At 43.1% G+C, this 24,363-nt stretch overlaps 1 protein-coding gene across 1 annotated transcript in view; it reads left to right on the top strand.

Moving 5' to 3' along the window:
* LOC147882214 (uncharacterized) overlaps positions 1–24,363 on the top strand; it is a 74,553-nt gene that overhangs the window by 46,144 nt on the left and 4,046 nt on the right. Inside the window, exons 4-6 of the mRNA XM_087401826.1 lie at positions 2,533–2,784; positions 17,967–18,128; positions 18,276–18,340. Coding sequence (XP_087257952.1) covers positions 2,533–2,784; positions 17,967–18,128; positions 18,276–18,340 — 479 coding nt within the window. The remainder of the gene's footprint in view (positions 1–2,532; positions 2,785–17,966; positions 18,129–18,275; positions 18,341–24,363) is intronic.

The following is a 24,363-nucleotide window of genomic DNA, read 5'->3' as shown; positions in this document are numbered from 1 at the left end:
GTGATTTGAACTTTGGCGCATAAAAGCTCTTTAAAGAAGAGGATCGGTATAGAACAACAACATACTAGATCCTTGTACCCCTCCCGTCTCCCTAGTCTCTTCCCAATAGGTTGACTTCCAAGTGTACCCACAAACCGGTCATATTGGGCACTCTAGGCTCTGACGAGTCTTTATGTAGAATACAATCTCTCGTCCTGTGTATGACTCCAAGAAGTTCCCTAGCTTTGACCATGAGGTTCTATTACCGTTTCAAATGGTACAGGTCAAGGTCTCGGTCTTGTGAGTCTCATAAACCCCACCTCCTTAGGCGAGTGTGTCAATGGACTTTCATCTAGGACCACTCAAGATGCAGCTGCTCCTCATGAAGATACACAACATGCGCGCCCGAGAGATGGAGTAGCAAACCCAGATAGATGCCCTCATGCGTGATTTTCTCACAATCCAAGCAAAGGCCTCTAATCTTCGAAAGGAGGTAGAGGACCTATCACGTCAAGTAGAGGTGGCCCCACCGAGCACTTCCATTGTAGAGGAGCGCAACGCTACGATGCAATTGGCAACTATGAAGGCCTCCAAGTGGGTGGATGTTTTGAAACTCATTTCTGCAAAGGCAACCCTTTCAGCCAACCTGCTTGAGCAACAATAGAGAGCCAATAAGGTTCTCAAGATTAGGGCCTGTGGGGTCCAGGTACCACCTTCATCGTCTCAAATGCTACCAGCTTCGTGACCCCCACCCTTGGGGTATTAGAACATGGCATTAAGGGGACGTAGTGGGTCGAACGAGACTCGACTGGCTGCATTACGCAAGCGTGCACCTCTTTGAGATCACCCACAAGTTCACATGGATGAGGATCCTATTCCTCTGAAGTAGAGGAGAGACCGAATCCTCCTACAACAACTGGATGCACGGTAGGGTGGGGAAGTGGGAAGTGGTACATGAGGGAGGCAGTAGGAGAGGGGATAGAGTCGTAGATTGGGGTGAGCTAGCCTCAAGAGTGGTCTACTGGTGGGATTGGTAAATTTGAATGGATTGATAATAAAAACTAGGGTTGGCATAAACTTTGTAGCACATTCTATTGTACAAGATGTCACAGTGGAGTGGTATTACATTGGAAAGTTATATGTGCATTTGGTAGGGATGTAAGCCTCAATTGTTGTATCTACTTAAGGTTTTTGCAAGGGAGGAAGAGGCTTTGAACATTGCAAATTGATTGATTCAGGTATCCAATATTGGCACAGGATTTTGGATTGGTTTAAGGTTATTGCAAATTGATGGATTTAGGTGCCTAGGATTGGACAAGAACTTGGGATTGGTTAACATTCAATAGTCATCAAGAAAGGGCTAGGGATATGCTCGAGCAGGTTGGCTATAGATACTCGGTAAGTGCTTAGGAGAAAAAGCTATCTTGATCGAAATTTGTGTAGTTGGACTTGTCTTTCGCTTTTGGCCGGTTGGATTGCACCATGGGGAAGTACTTCCAAAGCATGAAGTGTATTGGACACATTTAGAGAGGTTCTAATGGATGCATCTTGGAACCACCATTGTTGCAGGTGCGAGAACTGACATGGAGTGCAAGTCCAAGAGTTTACTGAGTAGTTGGATTGATGCTGCCACATATTTTATTTGAGATTCTAGGAGAGCATGCTACACGATGCTAGTTTCTATACAGGCATAGCTTGTTCTTGAAGGTCCTTTGACTCCTTGTTTAATTTGCTGCATGTCTTGCCATCGTCAATATGTAAAGATGAGTGCAGTGGTTCTCTTGTTCTCTAGCTTCCGCACCGTGAAATGAAAACATTTTGGTTAGGAGGGGCATGGTATTTGACCTTTATTGATGAGCATTCTCATAAAGTGTTTATACATCTTCTTCACTATAAGGGAAAGTCCTTGAAAATTGTCAACTATTTAAGGCTCTAGTTGAGGCATAGGCTAGTCTCTCACTATTTGATCCCATGGAGAAAGAGAATATTATTTTAACCTTTTCATCAGATCACACAGGCACACACTCCACAAGAGAATTGCGTGGCCAAGCATTTGAAGCGCATCATGGCAGAACTGATGTGTTGCATGCTTAGAGGACAAGGATAAGGAATGCTGCTAATGTAGAAAACTCTTTCATATAAGGATGCGCTATAATATCAAATTCAGATGATTATTGAAACAGGCTGAATGATGACTTTGGCTGTTAGATTATGGGTGATATTGTATAGTTTTTAAAATTCTGCTGGATGATTTGCGGCAGGAATGCTTGTAGAGGACATTAACAGTCATGTCAACACTTTTTAGGGTGAAGTCAATTTTTAAAAGCTCAAAGAATAAATTCTTTATCACATGTGTTTTCTTGATGTCTGCCTAGGAATTGCGACAAGCGATTGCAATGTAGCTTTTGCTAATCTGAAAAACCAGCGTTGGCTGTGAAATGCACTTAAAGCAGACATTAGACTTCTTTAAGTGCATCTTTTATGGAATGGGCAAGGGTGTAGTTTTTGTTTTACTCTTGTTTTCTGAAAACACTTTGATTGACTTGACTGCAGAGGGTCTTGGAAATCCGTAAAGTGGTGGATGTTCTTGAAAGCCTTGATAGAGGATTATTGACACAAAATGCCAACACTGTTAGTGGCAAGGCTGGATTAAATGTGAGCATGCTTCAAGCTCGGCTAGATCTTCATTTCATTGCAATTGCAGGCCATTCCTTTGGGGGTGCGACTGCTGTAGCTGCAGCTGGAGTCGATAAAAGGATAAAATGCTGCCTTGCCATGGATGTATGGTGGGAACCTATAGATAAGGTAAAGAGGAAGTTTTTAGGATTGCTCTTATTCAAGGCTAATTGTGTGTTTAAGAATGTACAAAGTTCCTGGCTGGAAGAAGCTGTTTTCCGATGTTCTTGTTTCTCACATGTGTGCGGAAGGGGTTGTTGGGGGTGCACGTTTGTACTTCTGTTTCTTCTTACCAAACGGAAAATGTGAAAGCCTGATCGAGATGTCAATTCCAGCTCCAGTTTCAGAAGGTCGAGCGCAATGGAAAGCAAAGGCCATCCTAAGTTGCAGTGCGACAATACAAGAGCAGGCTATCAACCTACGAGAGTCTTCTTGGAAGGAGAAGTGGCCCTTTGTCACGACTTAGCTTCCATTAAGTGACGTGAGGGAGCAGTGGTCGGACTTATCATGTTTGGGAGGCTTATACAATGTGTTCTAGATTGGAGGTGGACGAGGTGGAGGAGCAACGGTAATTAGGAAGCAAGACCCCATAGGATTGAGCTAGCAAGCTTACCTCTTAACCATAGGTTTCTTCTCTCCAACCACTCCCAAGCCAAAGGCTAGACCACTAGGAAGCTAGTCCGATTGGAGGTCAAGTCAAGTGTCCTAGACCACATGCCCCTTCCATCAGCCTATATCCCTCCCAGGCCAATTTGTCCTATGGTCTTTGGGAACTCCTTCTCCCAAGATGGTCATGAATTAAGCCCTTTGCTTGTATTTAAAATCGGAACTCGCTTCTTCATAGCGCCTTGCTCTTCTAGGGTAGGCTTCTTTTTCCTATATTAGTTTTGTCCATGGGATGTAAACCTCATCCATGCTACTTCTAGTCTCAACTTGAGGTTATTCTACAAATTTTGTTAGAAAAGGACGAAGCCTGGATACACATGCAATAGCTTGTACATATTTTACAAAATGCATAAAGTACAAAAGTATAACAAAAAATGTTATGTACTTCAAACCTAATATCCTAACCCTTAGCAAAAACCCTCTTAGATGTAAAAAGTGCCCCAATGGGTATTCACACCACACTACTTAATATTCAATAAATCCCCCTTGTAGTGGCACTTCGAACATGTACAAGAAAATAGATCAATCATTACAAGGAATCAAGCCTAAAGCATTGCGAAATGCTCCAAAATTTTCTCAGGATAATGCCTTGGTGAGAAGATCTACGACATAATCATGTGTAGGACAATAGATCAAGCTGATGTCTCTTACATCTCTGACATAGTGATAATGTATCTAATGTGTGATGGAATAGCAAGGAAGGAATGCAATAGATCAGGAATGAAGTGAATAGAGTAGTTTATTCAAGAGTAGAGAGGCTCTTCCAAGGGCAACTGATACAATGCATGTGCCTCAAAGGAGAGCACCTCCAGATCCACAAATCACTACATTGATCTCTCTTAATCAAGCCCATGAATCTCTCAATTACACCTAATAGAACCTTCAATCACCTAACCTGGTCACACTAACCAACACGCAACCTCACACAAACCTTGTACCCCTTGGTACACCCCATTACATCAATTTGTCCTTCATACCCCCCCACAAATTGATGACCTCACCCTAGCAGTAGTACATGGGAAGCTTCATGATTTGTTCACACCTAGTAACAACACTCATGACCCCAACCTGTGACTCACTCTAGTTATGGCTCTTGGTTTACAACTGGGAGATTGGACAATGACTATGTATGAAAATCTCCATGGGTCTAAGAAGGTAAAACCCAAACATAAGACTAAGAATTATTTAAGGGGGACATCCCAGGGTAGAGAACCCTTATTGACCACACACACAAAACAACTTAGAAATATATGGGTCATCGCCCTTGTTAAGATTGACTTGGGTGGTGAAAGCAGTGAGAAATTTAACATGCTCTGGTTCTTCTTCTTCTTCTTTCTTTGCTTCTTCCACAATGTTTGCTAAAAATTTCTTCTTTGCGTAGCACTCTTTCTCAAAATGTCCAGGCTTTGGTCTCTGAGATGGAACCGATGGGCAGATAGTTGAGCATAGTCCTTTGCATGGGCGTTTTGGATGAGCTAGGTCGAGTGGTCGTTGAGCAGTGAGGTAGGATTCGGGGAGGTGATGGCTGTTGATGAAGCATCGCAGCATGACGCCGAGTTGCAAGGCGCTGTGTGAAGTGCTTCGAGGCTCGCTGGCCTTGCTTTAGAGCTGATTGTCATTCTTGTCTGTAGATTTGGAAGCTGTTGAAGAGCTTGTTGATGCTGCAGCTCCGTAGATGCTGCTAGGTCATTAGAGTTGTGAAGGCTCTGTAGATACTATACTTGGAACACTTCTCCTGTGCTCCAAAAACAATCTCAAGATGACTCCATGCAGCTTATGCAGTGTCACAATCATCAATGTGATGAATATAGGAATCACTCAATCCAAGCGCAATTATAGCTAGTGCCTTTTCATCCCTATGTATCCATAAAGCCTCCTTCCCTAGTAGTTGGTTTCTTCTCATTCCCATTAGCAATATTCCAGATCCCCTTCTTCATGAGAATAAACTTGAGTTTGGTCTGCTGCCATGTGTGAAACCCCTTCTTCAAACTTATCTATCTTTGTTTTGGAGCCATAGGGAAGGTCTTACCAGTACTGGTAGTGTCTAATCCCTCTACAATTCTTCAAAATGAACCATCACCATATATAGATGCATATTGCAAGCATTAAAATTTGAAAAGCCAAGGTCCTTTCTATACTGATAGTAGTGAGGTACTTGTTTCTTGTCTTGAAGCCTAGTGACATTCCTATTGGTGTATTTTGGAGCTTTCTTCTTCTTTATCTTCCTAACACATGGAGTATTGCTAGAACCACAAGAAGAAGGCATTTTCAATAACAACCTTCCATGAATACAAAGCTATGAAGGAAAGATTGTCAATACACCAAGTAGAATATTTATAGGCGAATGAGACTCCCACAAGTGCAATGACTGAACTTTAGCACTCCAGCATAGTTAGTGCTCAAAAATCTTGCAGTCAATATAAGAAGCCCCAAATCTTAGTTGACTTGGTCAACCCTCAAATCCACAAAATTGCCAAAACTTGAACTAAAAAATGAGCAGAGATTGGAGGCTGAAATTCGAGCTGTAGAGTCAAGCATTCAAGGGGCTTTTACAATGGAATGGAAGCTCTTTTACCAGAGAGGACCTCCTAGAGAAGAAAGAATAGTGCCATTTTCGACTTGTTTTTCCATTATTTCTTCAGTCATGTACTGGAGCATTGTTGCTTAGACTAGAATTCTCCTTATAGTGTCGCCCATAAGCAGCCAGAGCCATTTTATGAATGATGGCTTCTACAGGCATAATTGCTCAAAATTTCGACGATTGGAATAGGTGTCAGCACGGGCAGAAGAAGCAACTATTCCCTAATTTTTCCTAGCCAGGGATTCCTCCCATGCTTGGGCTCAGCGGACGTGGGAAATGTCTCAGAGAATGAGGAGAACAAGCCTAAGCAAATTCAATGGGAAGAGAATGAAGAAAACCTTCATTTGGGGAAGATGATGACATGGCACTCAAAGAGGGATCAAGGAGGGTGATCCAAGCTCTAATACCACATGATGGAACAGCAAGGAAGGAATATAATAGATCAACAATGAAGTGAATAGATAGTTTATTCAAGAGTAGAGAGGCCCTTATAAGGGCTATTGATACAATGCATGTGCCCCAAAGGAGAGCACCTCCAGATCCACAAATCACTCCAAGCCCATGAATCTCTCAATTACACCTAATAGAACCTTCTACCACCTAACCTGGTCACACTAACCAACACACAACCTCACACAAACCTTGTACCCTTTCGTACACCCCATTACATCAATTTGTTCTTCAATATGCTTCGTTCAAGCAAGAACATAGGATTCCGTGCTACTACAATAGAGCTTTGACTATGAGTGGAGGAGTGGGTGACTGCAAACTTCCATGAAGACTCCCTAGCAATCTCCTAAGCCATACACACTCAACTGTTCTTGTGAAGGCTGCCTTACACTTAGCCTCATGAGGAGGCTTTTAGCTTGACCAAGATAGGCATGAGCTGCCAAGTGCCGACTACCATCCCAATTTGAATCATTGATTGCAATAAACTGAAAATCACCCCCTTGGCATCGAACAATCGAAGATGCTAAGTGCCTTGTAAGTATCTGACTTAATTTCATGCCAATGTGTGGTCTTAGGTATATTTTCTCACCTATGACACCCCGAACTGAATTTCAGGATGGGTGTTGCATAGGTAAATGAGGTAGACAACAGTGTGGTCTTATAGAGTGGCATCAAGAGAACAACTGCCATCACTCTTGACATAGAGGGTACTTTTAGTTGGTTGTTTTTAAAACCCTGTCTGGTTAAATAAGTATGTATTTTCTCTACCAAGCCTGTGCTTGTTTCATACCATAATGAGGCTAGGGTCTCTTTCTTGAATAGAGAACTTGATAATGTGAAAATGCTGAAGTGACTCAATGTCAAATCATTTGACTAAGATCTTAGAGAATAGTTGCTGAACATTGACGAAGTCATTCCTGATAGTCATCTTATATCAACAATTGTGAATTCTTTGCCAGAGACGTATTTGAATTTTCATACATCTTTGAATTTGTCCATGAGGGGTTGTACATCTTTGCTCATTTTTTAGGATCTTGTTGGGGCTGTTGTTGTTGCAGGAAGAATAGACAAATAAAATAATTTATGTTATGGTGCATGATAATTATCAACCTCGTCAGCAAAAGGCAAAAATAATCTTCACTTTGGTGTCTCTCAATCCATGATTGATTCAGCTTAGAGACATGGGACAGCACATGATATGCCTCATGTGGCGACTCCTCTTAGACATGTCTATGAAGGGTGCATACTGGGAAAAATGCACAGCAATGCCTTTTCTAGAGATGATCTGTTAGAGCTGAGAGAAAACTGCAGTTCGTACACAGCACTATGCGTGTGGTTCTATGAGGATACCATCTTGGGATAACATCTATATTTTGTTACCTTCATAGATGAAATTTCCACATTTTTATGGGTGTATCCTTCGAAAGAAAAATCTGATGTCTTTAAGTGCTTCAAGCAATTTGTTGCTATGGCCGAGAATGAGTCTGGGTGCACAGTGCAGCCTTTGAGAATAGGTAGAGGGGGAATACATCTCAGATGCCTCCAAAGAATCCTTGAAGGAAAGTGGGTTCTATGCATCAATGTACAGCCCTTTATACACCTCAACAAAATGGTGTTGCAGAGAAGCACATGTCTAAATGGTCAGATGCATTTTCAAAGGGAAGAGGTTGCCAGGTTGGTACAAAAGAAAACCCAAGGTGGACTACGTTAAGGTGTTTGGCTGTGTAGCCTATGTACATATGCCTAGTCAGTTGAGAAGCAAGCTGGATGAAAAGGGAGTTAAATGTATTTTGGTTGGCTAGCAGTGAGAGCAAGGATTACCATCTCTACAATCCTCAGATGAGAAGGATTTATGTTAGTAGAGATGTGATATTTGCAGAAAACTCAGATCAGTCCATGACTGATATTGATTTACAGCTGCTTACAGGCACTCAGGATGTGTTTGAAGGGGCAACTCCTTTGGTAGTTGAAGGCACTTCAGGGCAACGCATAGAATATTAGCCTGCACATGCTGATACATAGGATGCTCCAGACTAGGTACAGGATCAGCCTATAGACTGATCAGAGAAGAGAGGGCTGCTTCACAGGAAGCTAGAACAGTCCTTAGATGGCTGTTATAGACTCTGCAAGACAGCATACTTTCAGCCCCTCTATCCAGTAGATGAGGGCTGGTTTAAGAGGGACATGTGAAGCAAACTTCGTTGTTGAACTTGGATGACTTCAGTTATGATACAAAAGAACCAAGCAGTTTTGAGGATGCTGAAGATGATGATCATTGGATGACGGCCATGTAGGTAAAACTGGATTCTATCACGAAGAACAACACATCGGAATTTGTGGATTTTCCCATAGGGAAAAAAGCTATCAGATTAAAAGAAGATCTGTACCATTGATAGATACAAGCAAGGTTGGTTGCCAAGGGCTATTCTTTGCAGAAGGGGCTAAATTATAATGAAACCTTTACCCCCAGTTTCAGGATAAGATGTGTTGTTTCATTGGCTGCTCATATTGGTTGGAAAATACATCAATTGGGTATTAAAACAGCCTTTTTCAATGGGGGACTTGTAGGAAGAAGGGTACGTGAGTCAGCCTGTTGGTTTTCAGATGCATAAGACAAACTTTTTCAATGGGGACTTGTAGGAAGAAGTGTATGTGAGTCAGCCCATTGGTTTTCAGGTGCATGGTCAGGAACTTAAAGTATGGAAACTCCACAAGGCACTTTATTGGCTGAAACAAGCCCCACAGGCTTGGTATGAGAAAATTCATACATTTTTGACCAATCAGGGTCTATAGAATAGTCCAACTGAGAAGTACCCTTCAGTCAAGAAAGACAAAAAGGATTTGCTGATTGTCATCTTGTATGTGGATGGTATGTTGCTCACAGGCACAAATGAAAGAAAATTGCAGAATTCAAGAAGGATCTTGAAGCTTCATTTGAGATTTCTGGTTTGGTTTTGTTACACTATTTTTTTGGTATCAAGGTTATGCAAACAAATGAAGGCATTGTGCAGTCAAATTACATTCAAGGACTGTTACAAAGGTTTAATTTTCAGGACTGCAAGCCTATTCAACTCTCATGGAGCCAGGGTGGAGGCTGTTCATGCGTGAGATTGGGGTGGTGATTATGACACTAGACATTCCACTAGTGGAAAATGTTGCTTTATTGGCAAATTTCTTGGTCGAGCAAAAACCTTTCCATTGTGGCCACTTCATTTGTGAAGCTGAGTATGGGGCAGCTTTAACAACTACAGTTTAATGTGTATGGTTTAGGAGATTGATGGTAAATCTTCATGGTGGTTTGCAGCCATCTACTCCTATACTCACTAACAGCCAGAGTGCTGTTTCAGTGGCACGGAATTCGGTGTTTCATGCACGCTTGAGATCCATTATCATCATGTTTGAGAGAGGTTATATGCAAGAAAGATCAGTATGATCTACTGTCCTATACTTCAAAAGTTGCAGATCTTTTCACTAAGGGCCTCTCGAAAGAAAATTTTGAAGCTTCCTGCAAAGCTTTAGGCTTACTTCCATTTGGTGATTGAGGTAACGCCTTGTGCACCAGGACATTGTCACTGTAGTGGGTGTATGAAATATTGTAATATTGAAGGCAGTGGCCCATCTATTAGTTAATTAGGAGAGTAAGGGACACGTTTTCTTTGTAAGGTTTTTTCCCTAACCATAGCTAGTGGTTGAGTTAGCAATTGTGTGAGTTTTGACTCACTCTCAGCTCATGCTAGGGTTTTAGGATTTTGTTATGTTGACAGTCTCATGTACTTCATTCTTGTAATCTTGTTTTTGTCAAGCTAGGGTTTCAGGGTTTTGTGATGTTGAAAGCTCTCTTGTACTTGATTCTTGCAATCTCATTCTTGTAAACCCTAAAACCCTAGGTTTTTCTAAGGGTTTTGTCATGTTGACACTCCTCTTGTAGCAATATCATTTTAGCCGAGCTCCACGTTGCTGTGATCTGTCCATCTCCAAACTCTCACATTGTCGAAGGCCTCTCCAACAATCCAAGAGTCCACGTCTAAGATGCTCTCGGTAAGCCATCTCTAGAAAGGTGTACGTTGCTAACGACATTCGGGCGCATACACGTTCAGGATTCCCATCCTAGATTCCCATATCTTCAAGTCTTTCCACACAGCCTAAGCTCACTGTGATGGAACACCTCTTGGGGCTAAGGCTTGGGTTACTGGAATACATACACCCTCGCTCTTGCCCACACTAGAGACCATACTTCTGGAGCTTTCCCCGAGAAGCCTATCTACACAACGGTCCTCTTATGAGCTCACCTTGATTGAACACTGTTGGGGCTACTGAAATGTGCACATCTTTGCTCCTGCCCACGCTGGAGGCCATATCTCTAGATCTTTTCTTGGGGGGAGACATTACCTTGATCTGATATGTGAAACTGAAAACGTGTGCTCATGTATCATAGGAATGTCAACTAGCCGTTGTTGGGTGCAGGAAGCAATGGAATGAGTATGAAGTGCAAAGGGAGGAAAACAACAGATTAAAGCAAGCGCGAACTACTGCTCAAAAGGATACAAAGGGTTGCCTATATGGCCCCCAAGTCAACCATATGGTTGAGCTGAGACGTCTACTCATAGAGTTGACTTGAGCTACAAGGCTCATACCAGGGCTAAGTGCTAAAAACCCCCCTCCATGGTATGGCTGAAGTATCCTATAAATATCTTAGGAATATCTGGAAACTACAGCATGGTTGCACATATTCGTCTCAGGGGAATATAGCAACCTATGATATGTACAGAGTGATCCATCACGTAAAAAAGGAGCCAAGTGTAAAGCATGTTGAAATGCCTCAAACTTGGGCCGTAGTAAAGCTTTCGTGAAAAGATGTGCCAAGTTGTCCGCGGTGGGAGCATAGGACAACTGGATGTCTCCACCAGACAGTCGCTCTCAAACATAGTGATAGTGGACCTCAATATGCTCTGTGCACGCATGAAACACGGGGTTTCTAGCAACCGCCAAAGCACTTTGGCTGTCGATGTAGGTCGTAGTAGAGTCGGGCTGAATGATATCAAGATCTGCAAGTAACTTGCGAAGCCAAACACACTCTACTGTAGCTGTGAAAGTTGCTCTGTACTCAGCTTCACAACTGAATGTGGCAACTGTAGGCTTCTTCTTGCTGAACCAAGAGATGCATGAAGCTCTAAGTATAAAACAGTTGCTGTTGTGTGACCTCCTAGTGTCATAACATCCTGCCTAGTTGTTGTCCGTGAATGCATGCAAAACAAGGGGGGCCTGTGAACCATAGAGTAAACCCAAATGCTGTGTGGCCTTCAAGTATCGAAAGACCCTCTTCACTGCTTGCCAATGCTGCGTACTAGGCTTGTGCATGTACGTGATGAGCTGGGAAATGACATACTGAAGATCAGGCCGGGTATGACAAAGGTATGTGAGGCAACCAACAGCATGCTGATAAAGGGATGCATCAAATGGCGAATTCTTATCCTCGGAGGAGAAACAAGAGCCAGGCTCGAATGGAGTAGAAACCGGCTTGCAATCCTCGACCTGGAAGCGATCAAGGAGCTGTCCAATATACTTGGACTCACTCATCATTATACCCCCCTTAACATATGCATTTGTATGCCCACATAATAGTGCAACTGGCCCATATCTGTCATGGCAAAAGACTGCTGTAAATCAGCCTTGAAATCTGCAATTTGTTCCACATCTGGGCCAGTGATAAGCATGTCATCCACGTATAAAATCAGAATTAAAAATTCTGATGTACTCTTTCGGACATAAAGAGTGGCCTCGGTTGGGCTGTTCTAAAAGCCACAGACTGTTAAAAATGCATGTATCTTTGCATACCATGCCCGGGGTGCTTGCTTCAAGCCATAGAGGGATTTTTTGAGCCGGCAAATCATATTTTCAGAACCTAGCTGCTCAAAACCAGGTGGCTGAGTGACATAGACCTCTTCCTGAAGATCACCATGAAGGAAGGCAGTCTTGATGTCCACCTGATGAACCTCCCAATGCCGATGAGATGCCATGGCAATAACACACCTAATAGTAGTAATGCGTGAGGTGGTAGCAAAGGTCTTCTCAAAGTCAATGCCGTGCTGCTGTGCATATCCCTTTGCAACCAAGCGGGCTTTGAGGTGGTTGACACTGCTATCAGCTTTCCTTTTCACCTTGTAGACCCACTTTGTGCTTATGGCACGCTTGCTTGCTGGCAAATCACACAACTCAAGTGTTGTTTGCATGAATGGATTCAAGCTCAGCCTTCATGGCATCCATCCATTCCTTGCTGTCAAAAGGCATCCTTGTGACATAAGGTTCCTCATTGCAAGCAGTAGCAGCCAAAGCTACGGCCAAAGCTTAGCCTTTGCCAACCCGCACTAGAGGTGCCCCTGAGTGTGTCCAAAAGCCATCTCGGGACTGAATTTTGCTGTTTAATGACAACACTCTCCTGTGCAATTTCCTACTCAATAGCATGATCATCAACTAAAGGCATATTAGGCTGAGCAGGAGCTATCGGTGGAGCATGTGCACTGGTAGAAGTGTATGGCACAATACTACGCACTAGCTGCTCTAAATCTGTGGGCGACTGAAAGAGAGGCAACAATGTATCAAAGACATTTGAGGAATCAACAGTAGGCTGTTTTTTGCATTCCAGCCAAGGTAAAGGCACATTTTTAGTGAATACAACATCCCTGCTGACATTGGCCTTGCCCGTGCTTGGTTGATACAACCCGTATCTCTTGCCCTCTACGCTATAACCAATGAATATTCATTTTACATCTTTGTCTTCAAGCTTGTGCCTCAGCTGAGATGGCACATGAGCATAAGCCAATGACCCAAACACCATGCCATGCCTTAGAAGGTGTGATAGTCTTCAATGCCTTTGTGGGTACCCAATTGAGCACATAGTTGGAGCACATGACAGCATCCAACGGAAACTTATTTGGCAAAGACTTTCCTTTGAGCATGCACCTGCCCATTTCCATTTCTGACCGATTTTTTCTCTCTGCCAGCCCATTTTGCTGCGGAGTATAAGGCACTGTACATTGATGAATAATCAGAGAATTCACGGGACATGTACTCTCCCCCCCTGTCAGTGCGTAGAGTAAGGAGCTTGTGCGCTGATTCATTTTCAGCCATGGCAAGCCAATGTCTGAAGCATGGGAACACATGAGATATGGCCTTCATGCCATATATCCAAGCAAATTTGGTGTGGTCATCCACAAGGGTAGAAAAGTAAAGGTAGCCCCCTAGAGATGTTGTCCGCATCGGCCCGTACACATCACTATGCACAAGGTGAAGCATCTTGGATGCACCAACTATCCCATTTTTTGGAAATGAGAAACGGTGCATTTTGCTCAACAAGCATCCCTCACAAACATGTTTAACCGGTGCATGCATGGGTGGGAGAGCAACCACCATGTCGTGTGAATGCATTTTAATCAAGCTTCTGTAGTTGAGGTGACCCAACCTTGCATGGCATAAGTGGGAATCTGAAATTACAGATTCCACTCTCATGGCTGATACACTTCCATGATCAAGTTTGTATCGGGCTCTATTTGATGGAGATGTGAGGGCATAGAGAGACACTACTGAGAAACATTAGACAATAGCAAGAGGTGACCACGCCGTAGGAGGCTAAGGTAGACCGAGCACAACGACATGTCACAAATTTCTATGCATTTGCGTCAGCTTCCAGGGGCATAATGGGGTGGAGGAGGAGGAGCTAGTTGACATAAGGGAAGTGTGGATCAGAAGGGAGAGAAGACGCGACGTTGACGAGCTAAAGACTCAGAGACCACACGTGTCATAGAGAGTGACAAGAGCACACATGATCGGGGTGTGTCTATCTCAGTCCTCCTCCCAAAGGAGATCGCTAGAGACGAGGTGTCACTCTTGACATCACCCATCAGATACAGAGATAGAGGAGATCATGTTCTCCGCCACATCGAGAGATTGCCTGCTAGATGTAGATCCATGACATACTTGCAGCCCACTGGAGAGCCACCACGGCACTGGGTTTTGGATTTTGAGTCTCAGTTTTGTCAGTTGCAACTTTCAGTCTCAGCTTGAGTTTTGAGTTTGAGCTCTTGAGCGGTTTAGCTTAGCATAGCACTCAGAAGGGGTCCTAGGGCGCCCTTTGCTTCTGCCCACATAGGCTTGTATGAGTTCCTTTTGTTGATGTACTTTGTCCCATAGGCCCGTGAGGGATTCCGATGAGTTAATATATCTTTCTTTCTTCCTTTCTCTCCATTCCTGGAGTTTGGTTCTTTTGTGTGTGCTCTCTCTTTTTGTTCCGTTTCCGCTGCACTCTCACATTTCTGTGGGTAGCAAGCTCATTTGCAGTGATAGCCTTGAGGCTTGGACATTTGTATTTGTGCAGATCACTTTTTCTTTAGCCTTGTTGCTTGAAAGCAATGGCCAGCAATGGTTTGCTTAGGATGATTTCAGCACAGGATAAGCTTGATGGGACCAACTATCCTATGTCGTCATACATGGTGCACCACTTGTTTGCCAGAAATCTTTGGGGTAGTGCTACAGGAATGGATGTGAGACTTGGGTCTTAGGCTCCCGCTGCCACTTCATCGGTTTTATGGGTGGTGGTACGGTTGCTACCCCGGATCATCCAGCACTGCTGTTGCAGACTGTAATAAGTGTTGGGCTAACTGAAACAGGTAGGGACATGCCTACAGATGAAATTGTATTAACTGCTTGAAGAGGCATATCGAGACTAAATAAGGCAAAATTTAGGACCAGATCCGATGGGATTGAAGAGATGCATAGGCACATGCTTTGATTACCTTGTCAATGAAGAGATTTATTGTTCCTCATATCAGTCTTGCAGGACAACAAAGGCTGCATGGGATCAATTGGCATCTCTGTATCAGATAAGGAAGGAGGCTAGAGTTTCCTTTTTGCGAAAGCAGTCTGATGGTTCTAAGGGACAACGGACAACATGGATGCCTACTTGACCAAGATGAGGGACTACAGAGAGCAGCTTATTAATGTTGATGAGATTGTGTCAAATCCTCAGGTTGTGTCTAGTACAGGACTTCTTGATTCTTATCCGGGCTTTGCCACGACATTGAGGTTGGTGGCCATGGGTAATCCCAACCACTATACTTTTGATCAGCTTGTCACATTGCTTTTGCAAGAGTAGAGCCATGCAAATTTAATTGCCTCCATCAAGCCTTTGCCAGTGACCATAAAGGGAAAGGTAAGTGGGGCAAGAATTTCAGCAAGCCTAACAATAATACTGGTACCTCATCTCCTTCTGGCCAGGTGATGGCAAGAAGAAAAAGAGATGCAATTACTGCAGGAAGCCCTGACATGACATTTTAGAGTGCGTTGCTTGAGTGAAGAAGAAAAGTAATCAGGACTTGCTGTTTCAGATTCTGCTACTGCAGGTGAACACAGCCATGAGGCAAAAACTATTGCTCTTGATGATTGGGCATTTGTTGTCACATGTCACTATGATCCTCCAAGCATGATGCAGTTTATCTGTAGCTGTTTCTATGTACGACTAGTATGCTTCCAAGCACATTACCTCTTGCAAGAAACTGTTAGTGTTCTTGGAGGATGTACCTAAGGGGGACATAGTCACATGTGCCAACAATGCATCTTACCTCATTAAAAGCATTGGTCAAGTGGAAGTCACATCAGTTTTAGGTGATGCAGTCACTTTTTTGGGAAGTTTTATATGTTCCAGGCATCAAGAAAATTTTGATTTCTATTTCAGCCATTGCTACAAATGGTTATAGAGTGATTTTTATGACTTTGGGCATGATAACAGGATTGTACTTACTAGAGGGCTGTATAATGTTGACTCGAGGGGGGCATTATGAGGAGCCAGTCTTAAGTATATTGGACAGCTCTTGCATCACTTTCAGTTCGAGTGTTGTAAGATGGTTGCAACACCTTTGGAGCCTGGCTTCCGTTTTTCCTCAGAAGATGGCAGCGATCCATGTCATACCACTCTATATTAGCAGGCTATTGATTGCCTGATTTATTTGTATCACATTGGCCTGATCTGTAGTATACTGTTACCCAGTTAAGCAGGTTTAGCACAAACCCAGTACACAGCATTGGCAGGCATTAAAATGTATCTTCCATTATTTGAAAGGCACACATCATTTTGGGGCTTCTGTATGATGATAATCTCGATTGATCATGCTTGCTTATACAGACAGTGGCTAGGCTGGTTGTTATGACACTAAGGTGTCGCACAGTGGCTATTGTTTATTGCTTGGGGCTTCATGCATATCTTGGTTTAGTAGGAAGCAGCCTACAGCTACTACTTTCACTTGGGAGGCTGAGCACAAGGCAGCCTTTACAGCTACTGTGGAGTGTGTTAGGTTTCGTACGCTACTTGCAAATCTTTATGTTGGCCATATATCTTCTACTACCATCTACACTAAAAGCCGGATTGCCTTGGCTATTGTGCGTGATCCCGTGTTTCATGTGCGTACCAAGCACATAGAGGTTCACTATCATTATGTCCAAGAGCGAGTGTCAGCTGGAGACATACACTTGTCCTATGTTCCGATGGAGGATAACTTTGGCATATCTCTTCATGGAGGCTCTACTACCTATGACCCCAGTTTAAATCTTTTTGGCAAGCTTTACACTTTCTACCTTTTGTTATGTGATACTGCTATCCTTGTTAGTTTCTAGGTATTTTTGTGATGTTCTCGGACATTTAAGCCATTACAGGGAGGGTGGTTTGTTGCCACATTTTCCATGGTATGAGCCTTGTAGGCTAGATTTAGCCCTGTTAGGACAGTTCGCACTGGTAGTACTAGTTCTATCTAGGTTTAGGACACTTAGGACATTTAGTCCTAAGTTAGGCCATATAGTATATGGCTGGACTTGTGCTTTCTATCCATTCTTATTCCTGCAAGCACACTTGAGATTTTTCCACCACATATCTGTGAATTTTTTAAAGCGAATGATCAATCTTGTAAAAAGAGAATTTTTTAATGAATGCTTAAAATTGGCAGCAGTCCAGAATATGGCAGGATGACGATGGTGAGGTATATTCATTAATATTCATTGTGATGTTGCTGCTTTGTATCCATTTGGTTTGGTTTGAGAAGCCGATTTTTGTGTTGCCAAATTGGGGATGGATTTTTTTCAAATCTTGTTTTCTTCATATACGGCTGCCAGTTTTCTACTCCTATCGATGCATAGCAACTCTGATAAGAGTCTGAATCACAGCCAAAGAAACTTTGTAAAGGGAATATAGTGCTGCTTGTGTGTTCTTTTAGATCCTACAGTTGTTTGGACAATGGATTTGTTCCTTTTTGTGTCGTTGAATTTGGGGACAGTTTGTTTAAATCTAGTTTTCTTCGTATATGGATGCCAGTTTTCTACTCCTATTGATTCATAGCAACTCTGATAAGAGTCTGAATTACAGTTTTTAAAATCTAGCTTGCTTCGTATATCGATGCCAGTTTTTTCTCCTACCGATGCATAGCAACTCTGATAAGAGTCTGAATCACAGCCAAAGAAATGTTGTAAAGGGAATATAGTGCTGCTTGTGTGTTCTTTTAGACCCTACAGTTGTTTGGACAATGGATTTGTTCCTTTCAGATGGCAGATTGATAGTTGCATCTGTGTCCCACAGGTGGACTATGACAGACTGGCAGGGAAAGTGCCTGTATTGCTCTTAAACACCGAAAATTTTGATTGGAAAGCTTTACGTGATGGAAGAATGATGTTTCTCAAGGCAAGAGCAGAAGCAACAGAAGATGGAAAAACACTAATAACTGAACTTAAAACTATAAAGGTAAATTCCCTTCTAAATAAGTCTTACAGTGAGTATGAAAAGTTTACCCTATGCTTTCTGCGAGTGGTGACCGTGCTTGACAGAATTTGGTGTCATTCATTTGCGCCTTGTACTTTTCTTACATCATTTGAATTTTGCTGGATGCAGGGTACATCCCATCAAGATCAATCTGATCTTACCATGCTTTTTCCAAGGATAATGAAAATGCTCGGGTATGTTATAAGTCACAGTTTAAAAAAAAGAAGTTAGTGTCAGCAATGTTTTCATTGCACAATTTAATTTGATGGTGGCAAGAAGATTCCAATGTCCCGTGGTTGCATGGATATTGAGTTTCAGAAAAATAGTGAATCAGAAAATCACACTGGGCTATGGTGTTTGGGGTTTGACATGAGCAAGTTGGACTCGTGAGAACATTTAGAATATGCTCAAGTGGCCAGTGCTGCATGCACTTAGCTTGGAAAGAATGAGTACTCTGCTCGTCTGGTAACAACTGCATACTCTTATACTGGTATGCCAGCCATGTGTAGCCTGGTTGCTGCTCCCTAGATGCTCCTTCTCCCAGAGAGATTGATGGGGACTAAGTGCTTGCTCCTGAAATTCTGTACTGCTCCTCAGATAGGCTCAGAAAGGACTCTACCATCCCCAGTGCCCATCCATCTTGAGGGGGTCCAGATCTAAGTGAGGATCTCCCAAACTTCCTTTTGGTAGAGGTAGTTGAGGATCCTAAATCCATGCTGTGGTAGCCTCTGTTGTGATTGCTTTAGGCATAGGTATGACAATGTTGTAGGACATTGTCATACCTGCCATGAAGCTCCTTCTACAGAGACCAATTCCCAATGTAAAAATTATACAGCCTCTCTTGAAGTTTATCATGTCTGAGGCTACCCTACAATTGGGTTGATGTTTGGCTCTCGCCAAGGATCCTTACGTTTGATGAGGAGCATGAAATGATTCCCCAGACCCTCTTCCTATGGGAGGATCTCTGAGAAGGAAGCGGCCCAAGCTTGTCTTCTGCAAATTTTACATTGTGGAAGTCACCTTCAACAACACAAGAGTCTACATCTAGCAAGCGTTACTTCGGCTAATGACTGATGGAGAGTGTGAGGGAGAGATAGAGTAGGGAGTAGAGAGACACACTCACAGTAGTCACACACCAGTGGGTGGGGATAAAGGAATGAGTGGTACCTCCCCAAGTACACACACTAGTATATATATGGATAAGACTAGGGCCACTAAGTACCTAAGTACAATGTGTACTTAGTGTACTTAGTAGTACTAGATTAATACTGTTACAAGGGTGGCCAGTGCCTTTACCCCAACAACCTCCCACTTAAAGGCAGTGTGCCCATAAGAGAGTAAAAGAAAAAACAGCAATATACATCATCATGTACAGGACCAGTTGGTCTGCTTATCCAATACCCATAAGCCGTTTGCAGTGTGCAAACCGCTCAGCAGCCAATCCTTTTGTCAACAGATCTGCTGGATTGTCATCAGTGTGAACTTTCACAAGCTGAAGTTGCTTGTTCTCAAGCACCTCCCTGATAAAATGATACTTCACGTCGATGTGCTTCGTCTTTGCATGAAAAACAGGATTTCGTGCCAACTGTATGGCACTCTGACTGTCACAATGCAACAATGGAGTATCACTAGAGTAGCCCAAATCTGCCACTAGCCGAGATAGCCATATAGCTTCCTTGCACGCCTCAGTGGCTGCAATATATTCAGCTTCTGTAGTAGACAAAGCAACGCATTGCTGCATTCTAGATACCCACGACACTGCACCTCCAGTGAAAGTGAAAACATAGCCGGTAGTAGACTTCCGGGTATCAGGGTGACCGGCATAATCAGAGTCTGTATAACCCTGCACTTTTGCATCTTGACTGCCGAAACATATACACAAGTCCTGTGTACCCTTTAGGTATCTCATGACACCTTTCACTGCATTCCAATGCTTCTTGCCAGGTTTAGCCATGTATCTGCTAACCACTCCCACTGCAAACGCAATATCGGGCCTGGTTGCAACCATAGCATACATGAGACTGCCACAAGCTGATGCATACGGAATCTTTGACATCTCAGCTCTCTCAGCATCTGTCTGAGGGCTGTCCAAAGCGCTGATTTTCACATAAGGAGGTAATGGAGTACCAATACTCTTCCCCCCTTCCATGTGAAATCTCTGCAAGACCTTGCCAATGTATTCCTTCTGAGACAAGTATAGCAACCGCTTTTCCCTATCCCGAAGTATGCGCATACCCAATATGTGGTTGGCATCACCAAGATCCTTCATATCAAAGGTCTGGTGCAATCTCTTTTTCAAGGCATTCATTTCCTTATGAGATTTTCCAGCAATTAACATGTCATCCACATACAAAATGAGGATAAGTAAACTGCCATCTGAAGCTTTCTTGGTATATAAGCAGTGATCAATGTCACTTCTCCTGTAACCCTGGGTTCGCATGAATGTATCAAACTTATGATACCATTCCCTGGGTGCCTGCTTTAGACCATAAAGACTTTTCTTCAGTCTGCATACAAGCTTCTCTTTGCCCTTCACTGTAAAACCCTCTGGCTGCTGCATAAAAATTTCCTCATGTAAATCACCATGAAGAAATGCTGTTTTGACATCCATTTGGACCAAATCCATATCTGCATGTGCAACCAATGCTAATACAGTTCTGAGTGTTGTCATCTTGACAACGGGAGAGAATATCTCCTCAAAGTCAACACCATATTCCTGCTTGAACCCTTTGGCAACCAGTCTGGCTTTATGCCTTGGCTTTTCACCAGGTGTGACTTTAAGTCTATAAACCCATTTGCATGGCAGTACCTTTTTACCAGTAGGCAAGGGTACCAATTCCCAAGTGCCATTCTTGTGAAGACTGTCCATTTCAGACTTCATAGCAAGATCCCATTGAACCTTGTCTGCCCTCTGCCTAGCCTCTTTGTAGCATGAAGGCTCTCCACAATCAGTGAGCATCAAATAATCAATGCCTGGAACAAATCTTTCTGGCTGCCGCGTCTGTCTGGTTGACCTTCTAACCCAAAGACCATCATCTTGAGCTGGCTGTCCAGCCTGTTCATCACCCAGATAAGGTGGCTGTTCCATGATTCCTGGCTGCATTTGCATGTCAGGAAGATCACCTAACTGTGCCTCATCCATTGGGATGTTTTCTGCCATAACTGGCTGTCCATTAGGATCTGCTGCAGCATCATTTAATGGCTGATTATGCTGCTGTTGTGGCTGATTTACAGCCTGTCTGTGTTGCCCATGATGCCTGTCATCATCAATAGTTACTTTTAAAGGTTCCTGCTGTACAACAGGTTCCTTGAACATGATGGTTTCATCAAACACGACATCATTGCTGCGTATAAGTTTTCTGTTCTTGGGATCCCAAATCCTGTAGCCCATCTCACCTTTGTCACCGTAACCTAGGAATATGCATTTAAGAGACTTTGGATCCAGTTTAGTTCTGTCCTCCCTGCGTACATGCACATACGCGACACAACCAAAGACCCGTAGGTGTTTGTAAGACGGAGGCTTGCCCGTCCATGCTTGTTCAGGCACACCACCACATAGTCTCTTGTTTGGTGACCTGTTAATAAGGTGCACAGCTGTCTTTACAGCGTCAGCCCAAAATGTGTGGGGCAATGCAGCATGTGACAACATGGATCTGACTTTCTCTTGAATGGTCCTGAACATTTTTTCAGCTGTACCATTCTGTGGAGGATCATATGGTGCAGACAAAACCCTTTGGATACCCTTTGCCTCACAGAATTCTTGAAATTCTTTGGACAAGTACTCTCCACCATTGTCAGATCGTAAGGCTTTCAGTTTTTTGCCTGTCTCATTTTCAACTAGTGCAACAAACTTAGTGAAAGCCTTGAACGTATCACTCTTCTTTCTGAGAGTGTAAACCCACACTTTGCGGGTGGCGTCATCTATGAATGACAGTATGTACTTTGAACCTCCTAAAGAGAGTGTAGGCATCTCACACACATCTGTATGTACTAGCTCCAAGAGCTGTAATTTCTGATTTGACCTTCTCTTATGAGGTATTTGTACTTGACGACCGTAGAGACAAAATTCACATTTCTGCAAATCTGAATATTTTAGACTCGGCAAGTAACCAAAATGAGCCAATTGCTCCATTCCCTTAATACTCATATGGCCAAGCCGGCTATGCCACAATGAAATCTTTGGCAGCTCGGTGGCATTTACATCAGAATGCGGACAATGTCCAGCATGAAGTGAGTACAAAGTATCAACCTTAGGACCCCTGGCAATAGCCATTGCCCCTTTGCTGATTTTCCATTTCTGATTACCAAAGGTGGTAAGATAACCATCATCATCCAACAACCCTGTGGAAATCAAGTTCTTCTTCACCTCAGGAACATGCCTGACCCCTTTAAGCATTAACTGCTGGCCATTTTCAAGAACAAGCCTGACATCACCTATACCAATGATAGAACATGCATGGTTATCACCAAGAAAGACAACTCCCTTCTGCCCTCCTGCATATCTGACAAACAAATCTCTGTAGGATGTCACATGAAAGGAAGCACCTGAATCTATAATCCAGGAAAACATATCTGATCCATCACCAGCATGAAGTGTATGAGCCTCCAGTGAAGAGGTGAAACATATCTCATGTCCACTGTCACTGTCACTAACATAAGTAACATTCAGCTCTTCTTTTTCTTTGCCCTTAGACTTGCCTTGAGCCTTGCCTTCTTTGGCTCTCTGGTCATTCTTCTTTTGAAAACACTTTTTCTCAATATGTCCCTTCTTGCCACAATAGTTGCATACAAGATCACTCTTAGAGCGGGACTTGCTCCTCTCTCTTTCTTTGTCTTTACCACGTGTTTTGGACCTGCTGCGTGCATTCAAAGCATTTGACTTCCCAATAGCATTGTTCTTTCTGTTCATCTCTTCCTGTAGAAGAGCACTCTCCACATCTGCAAATACCAGAATGGTTTTTGAGTTGCTGGTAGAAGTCCTGAATGTGTCCCATGACTCAGGTAGAGAACATAGGATGAGTGTAGCTTTCAGCTCATCATCGAGCTTCAACCCCTGGTTGATCACCTGGCTGAATATGCTGTTAAACTCAATAATATGAGTGGACATAGCTGTCCCCTCCTTCATTTGAAGACCAACAAGCTTTTTTAGCCAGTAAGCTTTTCCCGTGGCACTTTTCTTGGCATAAGTATCCTCAAGACGTTGCCACATCTCCCACGCAGTAGGTTCATCCCTGATGCCTACAACCAGTGAATCAACAACTGTAAGCATAATGGTCGACCTGGCCAAGCCGTCCATCTTCTCCCACTGCTCATCAGTAATGTTGGAGGGCTTAACACCCTTCTCCTTTATAGGTTTGTACTGGTCCTTCTGCATCAACACATTGTAGCATTGTGTCCTCCATATGTCGTAATTTTTAGCTCCTTCGAGCTTCTTTATCTGAAACAAGGACGACACATCGCTGCCGGAACTCATGGTAAAGAAAATAGAGTTTGACTCCCTGTAGTCGTGCGATTAAGCACTAGTTACTCCAAGAAAATTCCCCCGCAGCGGAAGTACGATCAGAAAATGAACTTGGTACTGTTTCAGTGGCATAAAACCAACTGAAAGTCTTTCTCCCACTTGCTGCAGAAACAGTACAGCAATCTGTTCCTGTCTTTTTTGCTGGCGAAAGTGCGGTACAGCTCCTTCAAAGTGCTCCAGAAAAATCCCAGAACTGTTTTCTGAAAAAGTAGCAGTACTTGTTGAGCTTTTTGACAGTGAAATCTGGTCAAACTTGCTGGTTGACAGTCCCGGACTGTCAAAAAAAAAGTGAATCTCTGATTGTGGATGAAGATCTCTGATTTTAGACCTCCATATGCTGCAGAAACTTCCCCCCCAACTGAATTCACAGTTTGGAAGTGAGATTGCTCAAAAGCCCTTTGAATGCATGAAGAAAATCAGAGATTTGACCTCCAATTAAAAAGATTGACCTTTGACCAAAAAAAAAAAAAAAACTGTAAGTCAAATTTGCACTTTCAAAGCATAGTAGTGCTTTACGAGATAGCCTGATGCATGTAGAGTGCTCCCACTTGACAGATTTCCGGTCAGGCTACAAAAGCCCCAAATTTGACTAAAGTCAAACTTGGTCAAAATCGACCAAATCTGTACCAAATGTGGATGTACTTGCAGCAACAAACTAAAGCATTTGTCCCAAGCATAATAGCATCAAAAGCCCCT

The sequence above is a fragment of the Dipteris shenzhenensis genome, chromosome 30 (assembly GCF_047967505.1).
Source record: "Dipteris shenzhenensis isolate YYH24624 ecotype China chromosome 30, Dip_SZ_1.0, whole genome shotgun sequence".
NCBI classification, from domain to species: domain Eukaryota; kingdom Viridiplantae; phylum Streptophyta; class Polypodiopsida; order Gleicheniales; family Dipteridaceae; genus Dipteris; species Dipteris shenzhenensis.
The sequence above is the reverse complement of the archived record's forward strand: the minus strand, read 5'-3'. Positions and strand labels throughout refer to the sequence as shown.